This window comes from Oncorhynchus gorbuscha, linkage group LG23 (assembly GCF_021184085.1).
Source record: "Oncorhynchus gorbuscha isolate QuinsamMale2020 ecotype Even-year linkage group LG23, OgorEven_v1.0, whole genome shotgun sequence".
Taxonomy (NCBI): Eukaryota; Metazoa; Chordata; class Actinopteri; order Salmoniformes; family Salmonidae; genus Oncorhynchus; species Oncorhynchus gorbuscha.
This window is the reverse complement of record NC_060195.1, coordinates 55,241,351-55,261,464: the sequence shown is the minus strand read 5'-3', so window position 1 is coordinate 55,261,464 and position 20,114 is coordinate 55,241,351. Positions and strand designations below refer to the sequence as shown.

General features: G+C 42.7%; 1 protein-coding gene across 2 annotated transcripts in view; it reads right to left on the bottom strand.

Moving 5' to 3' along the window:
* Positions 1-17,889, bottom strand: part of LOC124011490 (neuroligin-4, X-linked-like) — a 74,524-nt gene extending 56,635 nt beyond the window's left edge. The window contains exons 1-2 of one of the 2 annotated variants that reach the window (XM_046324920.1): positions 17,502-17,889; positions 11,081-11,861 (exon numbers count right to left, since the gene is read on the bottom strand). In XM_046324920.1, coding sequence (XP_046180876.1) covers positions 11,081-11,588 — 508 coding nt within the window. In that variant the 5' untranslated portion in view covers positions 11,589-11,861; positions 17,502-17,889. The remainder of the gene's footprint in view (positions 1-11,080; positions 11,862-17,501) is intronic. The other variant, XM_046324921.1, reaches the window with a different exon arrangement.
* Positions 17,890-20,114: the final 2,225 nt, after the last annotated feature.

The following is a 20,114-nucleotide window of genomic DNA, read 5'->3' as shown; positions in this document are numbered from 1 at the left end:
GAAAATATTAACTCTTTGCATCAACTTCATGTAATTGTCAATAAATGGCTTTGACACTTATGAAATGCAAGTAATTATACTTTAGTATTCCATAGTAATATCTGACAAAATATCTAAAGACACTGAAGCAGCAAACTTTGTGGAAATTAATATTTGTGTCATTCTCACAACTTTTGGCCATGACTGTATACATAGTATATGAGTAATGTAAGATATGTAAACATGATTAAAATTCCATTATTTAAAGTGGCATTGTTTAAAGTGACTCAATTTATTAAAGTGGCCAGTGATTGGGTCTCAATGTGGGCAGCAGCCTCTCTAAGTTGCTGTTTAGCAGTTTGATGGCCTTGAGATAGATCAAAGTGTTTCAGTCTCTTGGTCCCAGCTTTGATGCACCTGTACTGACCTCGCCTTCTGAATGGTAGTTGTGTGAACATCTAGTGGCTCGGGTGGTTGTTGTTCTTGATTATCTTATTATCTTTTTTTTGCTGAGACTTAGGATGCTGTAGGTGTCATGGAGGGCAGGTAGTTTGCCCCCTGTGATGTGTTGTGCAGACCACACCACCCTCTGGAGAGCCTTGCAGTTGAGGGCGGTGCAGTTGCCGTACCAGCCTGACAGGATGCACTCGATTGTGCATCTGTAAAGATTTGACAGGGTTTTGGGTGACAAGACACATTTCTTCAGCCTCCTGAGGTTGAAGAGGCACTGTTGCGTCTTCTTCACCACACTGTCTATGTAGGTGGACCATTTCAGTTTGTCTGTGATGTGTACGCCAAGGAACTTAAAATGTTCCACCTTCCCACTGCTGTCCCTTTGATGTGGATAGGGGGGTGCTCCCTCTGCTGTTTCCTGAAGTCCACAACCATCTCCTTTGTTTTGTTGACGTTGAGTGAGAGGTTGTTTTCCGGACACCACACTCCGAGTGCCCTCACCTCCTCCCTGCAGGCTGTCTCATCATTGTTGGTAATCAAGCCCACTACTGTTGTGTCGTCTGCAAACTTGATGATTGAGTTGAAGGCGTGCATGGCCATGCAGTCGTGGGTGAACAGGGAGTACAGGAGGGGGCAAAGCACGCAACCTTGTGGAGGCCCAGTGTTTGAGGGTCAGCAAAGTGGAGATGTTGTTTCCTACCTTCACCACCTGAGGGCGGCCCGTCAGAAAGTCCAGGGCCCAATTGCACAGGGCGTGGTTGAGACCCAGGGCCTCCAACTTGATGATGAGCTTGGAGAGTACTATGGCATTGAATGCTAAGCTGTAATCAACAAACAACATTCTTCCATAGGTATCCTTCTTGTCCAGATGGGAAAGGGCAGTGTGCAGTGTGATGGCGATTGCATCGTCTGTGTACCTGTTGGGGCAGTATGTAAACTGAAGTAGGTCTAGGGTGGCTGGTAAGGTGGAGGTGATATGATCCTTGACTTGTCTTTCAAAGCTCTTCATGATGACAGAAGTGAGTGCTACGGGGCGGTAGTCATTTAGTTCAGTTATCTTTGCCTTCTTGGGTACAAGGAACAATGGTGGCCATCTTGAAGCATGTGGGGACAGCAGACTGTGGTCCTTCTGTAGCTCAGTTGGTAGAGCATGGTGCTTGTAACGCCAGGGTAGTGGGTTTGATCCCCGGGACCACCCATACGTAGAATGTATGCACACATGACTGTAAGTCGCTTTGGATAAAAGCGTCTGCTAAATGGTATATATTATTATATATATTAGGTAGCAATTGAATATGTCCGTAAATACACCAGGCAGCTGGTCTGAGGACGCGGCTAGTGATGCCCTCTGGGCCAGCAGCCTTGCGAGCGTTAACATGTTTAAATGTTTTACTCACATCGGCCTCGGAGAAGGAGAGGGGGGCACACTCCTTGTTAGCTTCTAGGCCCCTTTAATCTCAATTTCCGCCTGAATGACGTGCCCAAAGTAAACTGCCTGTAGCTCAGGCCCTGAAACCAGGATATGCACATAATTCGTACCATTGGAAAGAAAACACTTTGATGTTTGTAGAAATGTTTAAATAATGTAGGAGAATATAACACAATAGATATGGTAAGAGAAAATCCAAAGAAAAAACATTATTTTAGAAATGAGATATCCTCTTGGAAAAGCAAGAGAAGGCTCATATTGTAAAATAGCTCCCTGGATGCAATTTCCATGGCTTTCACAAGGTCTATGGTCTTTTCAAGGTCTATACAAGGCAGTCTATGATCAACGTTTCAGGCTTGTAACTTCAAAAACGAATAAGAAATAACACTTTTTGTATGATGACACACTTGGAAATCTGTGTCTTTGCGCTCCATGATGAAGTTGCTCACCTGCTAAAATCGGTTTCCTATTGAACATACTTCTTTCTGAAAAAAATATTATAGTTTGATTACATTTTAGGGTGTCTGAGGAGTAAATAGAAACATATTTTGACTTGTTGAAACACAGTTTAGGTGTAGATTTATGGATTCATTTCTCTGCAAGTTGAATGAGTGGATTACTTCAATCGATTGCGCCAACTAAACATACTTTTTGGGATATAAAGAAGGATTTTATCTAACAAAACGACGCTACATGTTATAGCTTGGATGCTTTGGATGACAAATCAGTGGAAGAATTTCAAAAAAGTAAGTGAATATTTCATCTTTATATGTGAATGTATGAAACCTGTGCCGGTGGAAAATTATTTTGATGTGGGGTGCTGTCCTCAAACAATCGAATGGCATGTTTTCGCTGTAATAGCTACTGTAAATCAGACAGTGCAGTTAGATTAACAAAAGGTTTAGCTTTCAGCCTATATAAGACACTTATATGTACCTAAATGTTTAAAATCCATACTAACTATTAGAATATATTTGAATTACGCGCCCTCCAGTTTCACTGGAAGTTGTCCTGCTAGCGGGACACCGATCCTTAATTAGCGGGCCTTAACGGTGGCACTGTATTATCCTTAAAACGGGCAAAGAAGGTGTTTAGTTTGTCTGGAAGCGTCAAAGCGTCACGGTATCCGTGACGTGGCTGGTTTTCTTTTTGTAGTCCGTGATTTCCTGTAGACCTTGGCACATACGTCTCATGTCTGAGCCATTGAATTGCGTCTCCACTTTGTCCCTTTACCGGCATTTCGCTTGTTTGAATGCCTTGCAGAGGGAATAACTACACTGTTTATATTCAGCCATTTTCCCAGACCTCTTTCCATGGTTAAATGAGGTGGTTCACACTTTAAGTTTTGTGCGAATGATGCCATCCATCCACAGTTTCTGGTTAGGGTAGGTTTTAATAGTCACAGTGGGTACAACATCTCCAATGCGCTTCCTTATAAATTCACTCACTGAGTCAGCGTATATATTGATGTTGTACTCTGAGGCTGACCTTAACATATCCCAGTCAGTGTGATCAAAACAGTCAGTGTGATCAAAACAATCTTGAAGCATGGATTCTGATTGGTCAGACCAGCGTTGAATGGTTCTAGTCACTGGTACATCCTGTTGTATTCGGCACATGTGACACATGACATTTTATTTGATTTAGTAGTGTTATGACCTCATGGCCTTAGAGACACTGTGCGATTTATGAATACAGGGATTAAAAGGGTTGTAATATTTTCTGCACTGTCATGTGCAGGTAGTGTTAGACCCGTTATCTACAGGGGTCTGATTGGGGTCTTATGCTGTTTGAGGTGGACGTGTTGTTAAATTTAGATGACGTGATTAGCCATTGCTAGATCTTCAACTGGACCGTTAGCCTGCTGTGGTGTGAGAATACCTGGTTGATAATAGACTTAATTCTCAGATAAGCACTACAGATTGACTCACTGACAGACCCATCAGAGTAATAACGATGATCGTTAAGATTAAGACAGCTGAGACAGGAGTAGCATCCTGTAACATTGAGTAGCCACTTTGCTGGTCTCAGACTGCACCCGCCTTCCAGAAAAAAAACACATGATTTGACATGTGAAAACGTCTTTTTTTGGAACACTTTGTATCCCAGTGTTGTTTCCGTGTCATTTTAACCCGTGTGGAATAGACGTTGAGTTGACATCTGTGCCCAGTGGGATGTGATCACATGTTTTCACGCGTAGTTTTTAAATGTAGTTTCACAGTGTCGCTTTACATGTTGTCACGTTATCACAATAACTTCACATAAGATCACGTGATCACATGAAAACATGTGTTTTTGGAACACTTCACGTGTTCATGTGAAATTCATGTGGTCTTTCCAGAAGGGTCTATCCTCTATATAGTGCACTACATTTGACCAAAGCCCTATAGGCCCTGGTGACAAGTAGTTAACTATACAGGGTATCGGATGCCATTTGGATTGCATCCTAGTACCAATTAAAATATTATCTCATTTAAAAAAAGCAACAAATATTGCTATGATAACTGTTTGTTTTGACACTATGTTGGTCTGGTGTCTCTGAGGCGCTAGATCGCTAGCTGGTTGGTACATAATGAGACCTAAGGCTTAACACAACACACACACACACACACAACTGAACAGGCCTGTAATCTCACAGTTAACGGTATCTCAAGCTGTACAAACAAAGGCAAGTGGCCATGTCAGTTTAACGCAGCAAAGCATAAACTCCCACATCTGTCCCGTACAGAATGTCCATACACACACCCACACACGTGCACATACACATGCATGCACTCGTGCACACACTCACTTTACGACCATCAGACAGACACCCAGCACATCTGTCAGAACAGATGAAAAAAGAATCGAGTCTTAGTTTGTTGGTTTCCCTTGTTAAAGTCCAAGGGAAAACTGAGAGCATGCAGAGTTATTCAAGGTTTGTAGTGGTGCACGTCTTTGAAGGCTGAATCGCGAATGGCACCCCATTCCATATAGTGCACTACTTTTGACCAGAGCCCTCTTCCTCTTTCCTAAATAGGCACCTATCCCTATTAGAGGTCGACCGATTATGATTTTTCAACGCCGATACCGATACCGATTATTGGAGGACCAAAAGAAGCCGTTACCGATTAATCAGCCAATTTATTAAAATGTATTTTATTTATTTGTAATAATGACAATTACAACAATATTGAATGAACACTTCTTTTTTAACTTAATATAATACATAAATAAAATCAATTTAGACTCAAATAAATAATGAAACATGTTCAATTTGGTTTAATAATGCAAAAACAAAGTGTTGGAGAATAAAGTAAAAGTGCAATATGTGCCATGTAAAAAAGCTAACGTTTAAATTCTTCGCTCAGAACATGAGAGCATATGAAAGCTGGTGGTCTCTTTTAACATGAGTCTTCAATATTCCCAGGTAAGAAGTTTTAGGTTGTAGTTAGTATATGAATTATAGGACCATTTCTCTCTATACCATTTGTATTTCATATACCTTTGACTATTGGATGTTCTTATAGGCACTTTAGTATTGCCAGTGTAACAGTATAGCTTCCGTCCCTCTCCTCACCCCTACCTGGGCTTGAACCAGGAACACATCGACAACAGCCACCCTCGAAGCATCGTTAGACATCGCTCTGCAAGGTGAACAACTCCTTCAAGGTCTCAGAGCGAGTGACGTCCCCGATTGAAATTATATTATCGCGCCCCTCGCTAACTAGCTAGCCATTTCACATCAGTTACACCAGCCTAATCTCGGGAGATGATAGGCTTGAAGTCATAAACAGCTCAATGCTTGAAGCACAGTGAAGAGCTGCTGGCAAACGCACAAAAGTGCTGTTTGAATGAATGCTTACGAGCATGCTGCTGCCTACCACCGCTCAGTCAGACTGCTCTATCAAATATCAAATCCTAGACTTAATTCTAACATAATAACACACAGAAATACGAGTCTTAGGTCATTAATATGGTCAAATTCGGAAGCTATCATTTCGAAAACAAAACGTTTATTCTTTCAGTGAAATATGGAACCGTTCCGTATTTTATCTAACGGGTGACTTCCATAAGTCTAAATATTCCTGTTACATTGCACAACCTTCAATGTTCAATGTCATAATTACGTAAAAATTCTGGCAAAATAGTTTGCAACGAGTCAGGTGGCCCAAACTGTTGCATATACCCTGACTCTGTGTGCAATGAACGCAAGAGAAGCGACACATTTTCCCTAGTTTAATATTGCCTGCTAACCTGGATTTCTTTTAACTTAAATATGCAGTTTTGAAAAAACATACTTCTGTGTATTGTGCATATTGATTTTAAGAAAGACACTGATGCTTATGGTTAGGTACAGTCGTGCAACGATTGTGCTTTTTTCGCAAATGCGCTTTTGTTAAATCATCCCCTTGTCACGCCTTGGTCATTCTATTTTGTGTTTTTGTTATATGTTTGGGTAGGCCAGGGTGTGACATGGGTTTATATGTTGTATTCGTATTGGGGTTTGTATTATTTGGGATTGCGGCTGATTAGGGGTGTGTCTAGTTAGGCTTGGCTGCCTGGGGCGATTCTCAATCAGAGTCAGGTGCTTGTCGTTGTCTCTGATTGAGAACCGTATTTAGACAGCCTGACTTTCGCGTTGTATTTTGTGGGTGTTTGTCCCTGTCTCTGTGTTGCAGTCACCAGATAGGCTGTAATTAGTTTCACGTTTCGTTTGTTGTTTTCTTATTTCAGTTATTTCATGTACGGCGATTTATTTCATTAAAGTCATGAATAACCTACACGCTGCATTTCGGTCTGACTCTCTTCATTCAACAGACGAAAGAGTTACAGAGTAACACCCACCAAATACAACGCGAAAGTCAGGCTGTCTAAATACGGTTCTCAATCAGAGACAACGACAAGCACCTGACTCTGATTGAGAATCGCCCCAGGCAGCCAAGCCTAACTAGACACACCCCTAATCAGCCGCAATCCCAAATAATACAAACCCCAATACGAATACAACATATAAACCCATGTCACACCCTGGCCTACCCAAACATATAACAAAAACACAAAATACAATGACCAAGGCGTGACACCCCTGTTTGGCGAAGTTGGCTGTCTTTGTTAGGCAGAAATAGTCTTCACACAGTTCGCAATGAGCCAGCCGGCCCAAACTGCTGCATATACCCTGCCTCTGTTGCGCAGAAGTGAAGTGACACAATTTCCCTAGTTAAAATAAATTAATGTTAGCAGGCAATATTAACTAATTATGCAGGTTTAAAAATATATACTTGTGTATTGATTTTAAGAAAGGCGTTGATATTTGTGGTTAGGTAAACATTGGTGCAACGACAGTGCTTTTTTCAAGAATGCGCTTGTTAAATCACCCGTTTGGCGAAGTAGGCTATAATTCAATGATAAATTAACAGGCACCGCATCGATTATATGCAACGCAGGACAAGCTAGATAAACTAGTAATATCATCAACCATGTGTAGTTAACTAGGGATTATGTCAAGATTGATTGTTTTTTATAAGATAAGTTTAATACTAGCTAGCACCTTACCTTGGCTCCTTGCTGCACTCGCATAACAGGTAGTCAGCCTGCCACGCAGTCTCCTCGTGGAGTGCAATGTAATCGGCCATGATCGGTGTCCAAAAATACAGATTACCAATTGTTATGAAAACGTGAAATCAGCCCTAATTAATCGGTCGACCTCTAGTCCTTATAGTGCACTAACTTTTGACCAGAGCCCTCTGTGGCACAATTGTGCTGCCTCATGACCTAGCCTGGAGATATTGTCCCCTCTCAGCCTGCCTCTCCTCATGCATATGACTGGCTGTCTGAATCACACACTCACAACAGACAGACTGGAAGCTAATAGCTCAGGCTCCAGTGCTGTGAACCCAACTGGCATTGGCAGGCTACTTATGCTCAGTGAAGGGCCTACGTCCCAAATGGCTCCCCATTCCCTTTTAGTGGACATTCCCCATGGGCCCTGGTAAAAGTAGTGCACTATATAGGGAATAGGGTGCCATTTGGGAAGGACCCAAGAGCACAGCTCTCTCTTACACAAGCCACTCACACAAGAAAAAGCATTCGAGCAAGGTAAACCTACTATAATACTGTATTGAGCTGTCATTCATGCCCTGTCCATATATTTGTTCTCTTTCTTCAATGTACTGTAGCTTTTCTCCCTCCTGTGTTTCTATGCAAAGGAGAATTGGATTCATAATGAAATACAATCATTCAAGTTATCTGCTGCACTATCCCATTGATGGACGTGAGTCTCAAACGGCACCCTATTCCCTATAGAACGCATTACCTTTGACCAGAGCCTCATGAACAGAGCCCGGTACCGTATATAGGGAACAGGGGCTCATTTTGGATGTACTGTAGCAAAGGTGTGGGCCACAGCCATACACTCCTATAACCAACAAAGATCTGATAAATCACAGCTCGCCATTGAATTGTAGAGAGGCCATTATCTCTGGGAGCACACATGAAGGTAACAAGCAGTAGATTTATTGTAATTTCTGCTTTCTATTTCTGTTCCAGTGTTGAATACTAAAACAGAACTAATGTAGGACGGTGTTCATAATTAAAGATGGAGGGAGAAAGAGATGAGGCCTAGCATGCATTCTGCATAGTACACTACTTTTGACCAGAGCCCTATGGGCCCTGGTCAAAAGTAGTGCACTACATAGGGGAAAAGGGTGCCATTTGGGACGCGGCCCTGCTGTGGTATTGTCTTCTCACCCAGAAGAGCCCTCAAGAGGCTCCATATTCACTCTGATTAATTCACAATAAAACAGGATCACCTTGCGGGTCTCCGCAGTAGTACTCAGTCTGCAGCCACTGCAGAGGCAGATAGAGCCAGCTCCAGCAACAGCTCCAGGAGCTAGCACGCACGCACACACACACAAACACACACAGAGACACTGCAGCTTTTTGTCTGCACAGACAAACATAGCATCCAAAATTAAAGTAGCTCTGGCATTAAAATACAATCCTAAATGTGCCACTTTTCACAAGCCAACCCCTGCTAGACAAAATGGCATTCACCACCCACACTGCACAATCAAAAAGGATACAAAAGAACAGAACTTGTGCAGGTTATCAATATGTCACACCCTGATCTGTTTCACCTGTCCTTGTCTCCACCCCCCTCCAGGTGTCACCCATCTTCCCCACTTATCCCCTGGGTATTTATACCGGTGTTTTCTATCTGTCTGTGACAGTTTGTCTTGTTTGCCAAGGCAACCAGCATTTTTCTCTCAGCTCCTGGTTTTCCCAGTCTCTTTTTTTTCTCATCCTCCTGGTTTTGACCCTTGCCTGTCCTGACTCTGAGCCCGCCTGCCTGACCCCTCTGCCTGCCCCTGACCTCGAGCATGCTTGCCGCCCTGTGCCGTTTTGGACTCTGCCCTGGCTATGAGTGCTTGCCTGTCCCCGACCTGCCTTTTGTCTATCCCTTGGATTATAGTAAATACCAGAGCACAAACCACCTTCCTCCTGTGTCTGCATCTGGGTCTCGCCTTTGTGTCGTGATACAAGACTTAACCATATATGGCGTAGTCTTTTGCACTTAAATCAGACGACACGATGGAGGGCCTTTTCTTAATCCGTCAGTCCATTTCAAGAGGACAACTATAAAACTATAAATCCTCTTTCCTGATCCGGGGCTGGCAGGATGTCTCCACGTTACACGGGATTTGAAAAGGCCAACACTGTCTGTAAGGATGACGGGCAGCCGGGCAGTATGGAGGAGGAGAAGATGAACAGGACAGGGAGAGAGAGATGTCTTCCATGAAGCACTGACTGACTCCTCAAGAGGAGACAGAGTCTGTGTCCCAAATGGTGCACTACGTTTGCCATGTAGTAGGGAATAGGGCCCTGGCCAAAAGTAGTGCACTGTGTAGGGAATAGGGTGCCATTTGGGATGCAGGACAAAAAAAAAATATGGAGAGAGAAGAGGAGAGAAGAAGAGCTGTTGAGTTTTTCCTTCAGGCCAATTACATTAAGCTAAGAACTGTAGCTTTAGGTCAGTTGATTTCAATACATCAACATTCATGTTCTGCATTCATACATTTTAATGCCAGCAAACGTATCGTAATATACTGATACTGAAACTGCCTTCATTCTGTAATTGACATCTATGAATTCAGGTTAGAAGGCATAATGTATCCAAATGAAAGATACCTGAGGCTAGTTATATCACCTGAAGGTCTAATACCACCAATACAAAGACCAAGGAGTTCAGATGCCTCCGCTAAACCAATGGATAGACAACAGCACTGTCTGTCCACAAGAATCCTAACCCTTGGTCCATCCACTCCACTTCTACGTCGCTTTCCTATCACATTATTGCTAATGCTACACTACAACAGAATTGACTGGATATAATGGATAAACTTGGACATCCTACGTATTTGAGTCCAATTGCCTACATGTAAAATGAAAAAAAAAAGTACACAGGGATTTCAGTTCATGTCAGTGATTTATAATAACTTTTCTTCAAAAAGTCTCTAGAGATTGTGGAATAGTATGTCGGAGTAACGACCCAGGCTGTGCATCCGGACTGGGATTGTCAGATTATCTATCCCCTCCTGTGGTATTTAATCTAGCAAGAGCTCAGACTAAATGTAGCATAGAGAGGTGTAGAGTTCGGTATGAATACATTAGAGAATTCTCTTCACATTGACCTTCATAGACCAGAAAGAGTCTGTCTCTCCAGAAGAGACGGCGACAGCCCAGCAACAGTTCATGTTCGACCTTCAACATCTGTGTTCCAGTTGCGCTAAGTTAACCAACTCTTCGTTTTATTTTATCTTGCTGTAGGTGTCTGATAGTGGGGCCTGAAGGGGGTAAGTGCATTACATCAGTGGTGTAAGTGTCAGGACTACTCCGAGTCAGGAGTGCTCACTCTGCACTGCACCTTATCAACAGGATAGAAGGCTAACTGCTACAGAATAGAATAGACAGGAGTGGGACATCCTACGCCCCCAGACAGTAGGGAGGTCTAAATATCTATTTTCTCTCTCTATTAGACCACATTCATTTCAAGCCTTCAGTCAAAAAAAGCATTCTGCACTTTGATCAAAAGTGCACCAACGTTTCTTGTTCAAGAAGTTATCCCGGCCAATTTAGAGCTGCTTCAGAACAAATGGACCTGCAAAGTGAAATGCCAAAGCAAACACAGAGGCAGACAGAGGATAACAAGATATTTGTGTTAATCAAGGTGTGACATACCATCCTCAGTTGGCACGTATATGTTTAAATACAGGCAGTCCTCGTTCTGGTCCTGCATATAGGTTACCACTGTATCCAAGTTCGCTGTGAACCACACCGGCAGCATATCGTTGAGTAACTTTTCCTCCAGGTACTGTGGACACACAGGGGCGAACTGGGTAGCATTCCTGATCCCAGGCCAGGACATGGGAGGCTCGGGGGGCTGGAAGCGTCTCTCCCCTGTAGGGGCCAAAGCGTACGGGATCCCCAAGTACTGCTCCACGGGCCCTAGGATTTCATTGGGCAGCGTCGTCTTTAACCCCCGCAGCTTCCCGTAATTCGTGGTGACAACAGGGTGGACTGGGGTCTGAGCCACGACCAGCAGACAAACAGACTCTAACAGGAAGCCAATCCATAAGAGAAGATAGACCTTGGATAGGTAGACCGTCCCCATTCCATGGGCCATATTGGCTCCTCCAGAGCTCCATGGAGAGGTACTGCTTCCCACTGGTATGTTTCCTCTCAACATGCTCCTGCTGCGGTCAGCCAAGCAGATTGCGGTCCTGGAAATTCTGGAACTCCTCTCCCACCCCCCCACAGCTCCCAGACCAGTAACCTGCTCCTCAGGCTGTGATTGTCAACTGACAGACAGAGCCCCAGCCAATCAGAGCAGCTTTGTGCAACTCGGTGCCCCCCATCCTAAGAGAGTGGGTCTACTTATAGATTGTTGGTCGGGAGCCGTGCCTGTATTTGTCTCCAGATGTCTTTGCTCGTCGACCCAATTCCAGCTTGGTTGGTTACCCTGCAGGGAAGACAGAATGGGACATGTAAATTAATCCTCAACACATCAAAGGCTACATACAGTATGATTTCCAAATCCCTTCCAATAGATGTCCACTTGTTGAGCATATAGCAAATATATCACTAAAAGTCCCCTCTGTGTATAATCAAAATGTGCAAGAGATGCAAGGCATGAAATTGTATCTTTCTAACAAATCAATAGCCTGGAAAAGACAACAACATAAAAGTGTGGTTTCGAGTAGAATCAACAACAGAGATACTATATTGTCAAACTGCTTTATTTCGTTGTGTCACGTCATCGTTATGGTCAGGATAATGTTGCACATAGCAGCAGTTTCAATAAAAGAAAACTCCAAGGCTGCATCCCGATGATTCTCAACCCATTTCCCAAAGTGTGCACTTGCACACTTGCCATTATGGAGTTAACAATGGTGGAAACTCTCTAGCCAATGATTACAGCAATCCAATGCTTGCAAATTCACGACAGGATGTCTGCAAGTACACACTTCTGGAAAAGGGGGGAGAAAAGGGATGCCGTCCAAAATGTCACTACACACACAACAAAAATATTTTCAGTTTCTATAGAATACTACAGTACTTACTATAGAATTCTGTAGTTAACTGTAGGATACTGTAGATTACCTTACTACACACTGTAGTATCCCTTGATCATGTGTACTATAGTACTTAGTACTGTTGGATACTACAGTATTATACACAAAAAAACTATAGTAAATACTACAGAAATGTCTGCAAAAACACTATAAAAAACGATAGTAAATATGACAGTATTTAATTGGCATATACCCTACCCACTCCCCTCTCCCATATCCCAAAAATGTGCATACAGTGTTTGGCATTTCTCCAGTAGGTTTCCTCTAGGAAAAAGCCCCCGACTACTATGTAAAATATAATAAAACAAAAACACTATACTAAATACTACAGTAATGTCCCCAAACACACTCAAGTAAATATTACAGTATACCGCACTATAGTCCAAAAAAACATTATAGTAATTACTATAGTACATACGACTCTTTTTTTACTACAGTATTTAAACTATAGTAAACTGTAAATACTACAGTATTCACTGTAGTGTTTTTGAGGACTTCAGTCGCAAAAACACTACAGTGAATACTACAGTAAAGTCCTCAAACACTACAGTTGTATTCCTACCATAGTATATACACTATAGTATTTTTTTTTCATATGAGAAGGTGCCTAATCACTACATAGTGTAGGAAACATTTCCTCGTGGTTATCCATATAAATCTAGAGCACCTCATTCACAAAACTAGCCAACCTAGGTCCTCCTACACTTCAATATAACCTATCAGTATTCTGTTAGTAGTATCATAGCCAAGCAAGGGGGGGAATATACTCCAGTCTACTGAGTAGATTATTTCTCTTAGGGTACTTTAGTCCACCAAGGAGCTTATGTGTGAAGCCTCATGAATAGGAGAGCTGGACGGTTAAGAAGCCTCTCACAGACATTTGTGTCAGAAGCAGATGGCTTATGCATGCAGCAGGTAATTTCATTTCGGAGCCTCATTCCCCTACATGCCCTCGGATGGGGTTGAGACTGAGACGATGGTGGTCTGCTAGTCAAATCAGGGACGTCGATGAATTACTTTCCCACTCTCGTAACACAGCATGACAATGGTACTCACACTGCCAGGGGGGATTACATCCCGATGCCTAACTGCCATAGTTGACTTCATATATTCTGTTTGAAATCAAGAATGGAATAATTCAATAAATAAGTAAAAGTTTCACGTGCGAAACAGAACCAGAATCTTAACAAAAGACAGGATAAAGAATGTGATCCAAGAATATGGTCCAGTTTAATGTTGATTGAGGAAATAATAAGATGGAATGGACTATGTTCATATATTTCAGCAGTTCCTGTATAAATGCAATACATTCCAGTCTGCCTCCTTACCAGTAACACACAATAAAGAGAGAGAGTGAGGAGAAAAGGAGAGAGATGGAATATGAAGAGATGGGAGAGATGGGGCATACTATTCGCACTCTCGGTAAGATTACAAGAGATAATGATTTTGAATTTCAATAAAGCCTGAATCCATCATTTGCATTTTAATTCTTCCAAAACATGTGGTTCAGGGAGATGTATCTCCTCACTGAAGTAGGTAGCCGGTAGAAAATCTTGTAACACTCTTCAGGTGCCAATGTCCTTGAACGGACCAAAAAATAACATCAATAGGCGACGTCTAAAATGGTACCCTGTTCCGTATATAGTGCACTACTTTTGACCAGGGCACATTGGGAATAGGGTGCCATTTCGGACACGGGCCCAAAACAAAACTCAACGTGAACTTTACTTGACCTTCTCATGACGCACATACAGGACATCTTTCACTGGCCTCTTAAAGATGGTGATAAGCACTGCACAATAGAAAGGAAGCCAGACTTCCTCCCTGACTAAAACGAGATAGAGGGCCAACAGAGACCCCTTGACAACCAATAAAGGAATGATATTTATCAAAGGTGACAGTACTGAACACAAAGGTATTGTCAACCGCTGAGCCCACACTGGAAAAAAGTGTGTGTGTGTATGTGCATGCGTGTGCGTGCGTGTGCGTCATTTGTAATGAGAGTTTTGTTGACAATTCATGTTGAACTTGGTCCGAGCAGACATTTGTTTTTATTTAAACAGGAACGATTCGATAAGGATAGATCATGACGTTGTGATACTGTAATAACCTTGCTCTGTGTAACCATGCCAGCGGACATGGGTCAAATGTGTGTTCCGGTAACGTCCAAATATACATGGATACATGGAACAAAGTTGTTGAACTATTGAACTTTACTTCGGTAGGGTAAACACTGTGTGGCTCAGTTGGTAGAGCATGGCACTTGCCAGAGTTGTCGGTTTGATTCCCACTGTAGCCACCCATACAAAAATGTATGCAGGCACAATAGTCACTTTGGAGAAAAATGTTAGCGAAAGGATGTATAATTGTATATTATAATAATACAGTTGTTTGATGCAGTCTTGCAGTGAATGACTATGCCTAACATTGGATTCCAAATTGAAATGCTGCACAGAATATGTGGATAGGCAGGCCTACATTCTATTTTGACACTTATGCCATATTATAACCAGGATGTCACCCATAGGCCTGTCACCCATAGGCCTGTCACCCATTGGCCTGTCACCCATAGGCCTATTCCTGATGACAATTGCACTAGCGAGGTAAAACGTCTCCCAATTGTGAATGAAATGTCTTATTTTCTGATGGGGAGGCCTGCCTGACTGACTGACTCAAATAGGCCTATAATGATGTCACCAACTGGGAGAGCTATGACAACAGTGTGTCACTCCAAATAAGTCAAGTGTATTTGAAATAGGCCTAATGTTCAAATAATGTCAAAAGTAGGTAGGACTATTTGGTCAAACTTTCCATAAAGAACATACCTATGATTCTTTATAACGTATTTTGTGCATAAATACACTTATAATGTGTTATGACAATTTAGACCAATTATTTACAATAAGTATTTGGGTTGAGACCGGATGCCTCTCCAAAGCTTTCAGTCAACCATCACATCTAATCAAAATGCATGCATGTAATACTGTAGTACTGGGGAACAGGTGTAACCTATTGAATGTATTGGTTGTGATTGCCTTTATTTTGACGTAATATTCAAATTTTGACATTTCGTTCATCACAAATAATACTGTTCAACCCTGTTACATTCATAACCATGTCTATAATGTTATTCTCAGTGTCAATTTGAATAGCGCACGCCGATTTGTAATCTGGCGGAAGGCAAGGGGTTGGTGGAATAGACTTGAAGACAGCTTGACGAATCCTTCATAGGAGAGTGACAGCCTTCTCTCATGCTTTCCCACCTACGTACTGTAGGTTACTGCCTACATAGACATGAGAATATGATATCTAGCTTTCCCAAAGATTAAACATCTTTAAATGGCTCACTAGAATGGAACCGAGATACAATTTTATAAAAGGGTTTCCAGTGTGCAAGGTAGCAGAACATAGCAGGATTCTTTAAGGCGAATGTTCAAAACAGTAGCAAGCGCATTTTACCCAATTTGTCTCATCCCCAAATATCCACCAGATATCCACAGTACCATCTTGTGGTTCTCCGCTGAACTCACTCTGGTGATGTGGTGCCAAATTTCAGCCTGGATGGGCATCTGCAGTCTACAATGCACCTCGCACCTTTTAATAGGTATACGGAGGAGTTCCAATTATGCTGAATGGTGGGTCAAACACACATTCACTGCAAGACGCTCTTCTTCCATTCTAAAAGTCTGCTATTGTATGGAATCTAGATGACAGACAGACAGACAGACAGACAGACAGACAGACAGACAGACAGACAGACAGACAGACAGACAGACAGACAGACAGACAGACAGACAGACAGACAGACAGACAGACAGACAGACAGACAGACAGACAGACAGACAGACAGACAGACAGACAGACAGACAGACAGACAGACAGACAGACAGACAGACAGACAGACAGACAGACAGACAGACAGACAGACAGACAGACAGACAGACAGACAGACAGACAGACAGACAGACAGACAGACAGACAGACAGACAGACAGACAGACAGACAGACAGACAGACAGACAGACAGACAGACAGACAGACAGACAGACAGACAGACAGACAGACAGACAGACAGACAGACAGACAGACAGACAGACAGACAGACAGACAGACAGACAGACAGACAGACAGACAGACAGACAGACAGACAGACAGACAGACAGACAGACAGACAGACAGACAGACAGACAGACAGACAGACAGACAGACAGACAGACAGACAGACAGACAGACAGACAGACAGACAGACAGACAGACAGACAGACAGACAGACAGACAGACAGACAGACAGACAGTGGACCTGGCCCCTCAACACTGATGGTGAGTGTATGGTTACAGTTGCACTCATAGCAGCCTATTTTCATAAATGGCATTAATTATGGCATCTCCATAACAGTGCTGCCAAGAGCTCGTCTGCAGGGATTAAATAGCACTGGACATCATGGGTGCTGCTCTCTGTTCAAACACAGATAGCCCTTTCCTATGGCTTGTGTGAAATAATGTGGCCACAGGCGATTAGGGTTATGAATGGCATGTCCCTTAGGCTATAATGCGTTTTTGCGCGTTTGTCTCCATAACCAATTTGTCATTATCGAATCAAACGCATGTTGCTATGGCTCTACATAACAAGCGAATATACCCCAATTTGATCATTCTGGCTTTGAGCAAAGAAACCCCTCAACACGTCTATAAAGTGCGTAGAACATGGATCAATCGTCTTTGCAATGCCAGGCGATTTTGTTCAACACATGGCTTGTTTTCATAATTACATTGAATGATGATCATACACATTTCTGAAAAACTGGTTGCGCGCCACGCACTTTATTAAGCAAATGACAGAATGAATTCCCGGTGGTAGCATGCTCTTCTCAAAATGTCTGCAGCGCGAGTCCGGACAAGCCATATAACTGGAAAGCCGCCAGAAAACATCCAGAAAACAAACACATTATAGGTGGTCTAAATAAAACTAAACTGTGTAAAAGAGAAAATGGGTTTACTGACTATTTGTAGGCTAATAACAATACTTACCTTTGCGGTATTCCCACTGTATTTATTTAGCTCGTAGTCCTGACTTCAAGGGATGTGATAATAAAATATACACCACCACACAGGAAAAAAATTAATCTCAACAGTGTGCGCTCCTCTGAAAATCCCAACGTGATAGTGCGGTCCAGATAAAAACAGTCAAACTCCGCTTCAGGTTCTATGCAGAAAAGAAAAATGTAGTTTTCCGTTTGTTAATGACACACATTGCCTGTACGGTCATTTCAGTGAGTCATTGTAGTAGCATGGTCAATTGTGCAGAATCTAATTGCCGTAATAGAGAGAAAGCGCGGAGAGATCGGACAGCAATGACGAGAGATTAAGGATAGATAGACCAGGGTTGTTCTGTCGCGCCCCTCTCTCTCTCTCTCTCTCTCTCTCTCTCTCTCTCTCTCTCTCTCTCTCTCTCTCTCTCTCTCTCTCTCTCTCTCTCTCTCTCTCTCTCTCACTTTCTCCCTCTCTCTAGCTCCAGTTGCTATTGGACTACACTAAATGAAATGTACAAAGCCTGCAGCCAATGGATTGCCGCATTCTCTCCATCACTGTTAACCAGCTGCCAGTATGGACCAGTTTTGGCATCCGCGAGGAAAAGGACAGGAGGGTAGCAGGTGTAGTAGGGCATACTGTAGTTTTGCTTTGCTGATCATATTCACCCAGGCTGGCTGTTATACCCATGTAGGTACCTGTAATGAAACGTGTATCAAAAATCTATTAACCAACTATTCAGCTTTTACAATGAGCCAATTCATTACACCTGATATGCAACATGAATTCAGCTTAAGCAAAGTTTCGAAAAAGTAGCCCAGCATTAACATATCTTATTTGAACTGTTAGTGTTTTCATATATATTTCATTAAGGTTAAACGGAGGTCATCTGCCCTTAAACTGGCTGAGACACCGTGCCCTATAGCTATCAATAACTGCATAATAACACAAAGTGAAAAGTCATTTGGGATTTTCAACAAGCATAGAGAAGCCAACAGAGCCAAAACTCAAGAAACAATTATATGGAAACCCACATTTACATTTGAGTTATTTAGCAGACGCTCTTACACAGAACGATTTCGAAGAACAATTGGGGTTAAGTGCCCTGTTCGAGGGCGCATCGGCAGATTTTTTATCTGTTTGTCTCGGGGATTCGAACCAGCAACCTTTCAGTTACTGGCCCAACGCTATACACATTTTATCCTGCATTGCAGAGAAAACATGTCACAGTTAAGTACAGTATGGATTATCACACACATGCAGAAAGACAGACCACATAAGACATGATCAAAGGGACCAGGAGATCTCCCTCTGAGTTTTGTTTCCAGGCATAGATGAATGCGGTCGCCTCGGGCAGACTAACGTAAATACGGACAGCCAAGCTTGCTTCGCCAACATGTTGGTGCTAGCAAGCAAGCTAAGTAGTGCTAGGTATCAATAGCCAATCCAGTAGGGGCAGGGAACTATAGTGAGCTTCGATTGGTCAATAGCAACGCGATATCACGGAGTATTTGTATAAAGTTCAGCTTTCCCCAACTTTGGTCCCGCGCGGTTCTCTCTTCCGTGCCCATTCCGTGCCCATCGCCCAGCTTTATTGAGACGGCAATAAGGAAATAAGGAAACCCTCAATTCCCTCAGTCCCACTGAGCTAGCTTGCGCACCGAACCTATGTCTAATCATTTGACATTTCTGTCTATTTAAGGCAGAGATTAGCCTACAAAGTAGCCTAGATGTCAATAAATTTTGTGTAAATCAGTCTCTAATTCACCAAGGCATGTAGCCTGTGCTGAATGAGTTGTGAAAGGTAAATACTTCCTGTGCTTCTCTTCAGGGATCCTCTGACTGCACTTTACGGTTGCTGCCCAACGTCCTTTGGAGCTGAACATTAGATCGAGGGATCCAAATTGTGCCGCTGTCCGTGGTGCTGAAATAACCTCTCACCATTGTTTGCTTGTATGTTCAGGCCTACACATCTGAACTTTCTAAACAAGCAAACGTCATTATAGTAGGCTAATGAATTGCCTTTAAGTTATGTTTACCATTTCCCCCTATGGTTGGGTTGCCAAATTCCTCATAATCACTACAACACCTCACCACAACATGGGTGTCCCAGTCAGAGGTCAGTGTGGACAGAATCACGTACTTTGTGTTCCAAATGGCACACTATTCTCTACATAGTGCACTATTTTTGTTAGGGATTTGGGCAATGAAGTCCTTTATCTACTTCCTCAGAGTCAGATGAACTTGAAGGAAGTTGCCAACTATAGCATTAGCGCAATTACTCCAAGTCTATGGAAACAGCTAGCCTTAAAGGGGTAGTTCTACCGCTCTAATTTCCTTCATACTGGACACAAAGTTCATCTGACTCTGGAGAAGTTGATAAAGGGCTTCATTGCCAAAATCCCTAACTATCCCTTTACACACACACACACACACACACACACACACACACACACACACACACACACACACACACACACACACACACACACACACACACACACACACACACACACACACACACACACACACACACACACACACACACACACACACACACACACACACACCTGTACAATCTACGTAAGGTAAGTGTCAAGCAGAACCATCCAA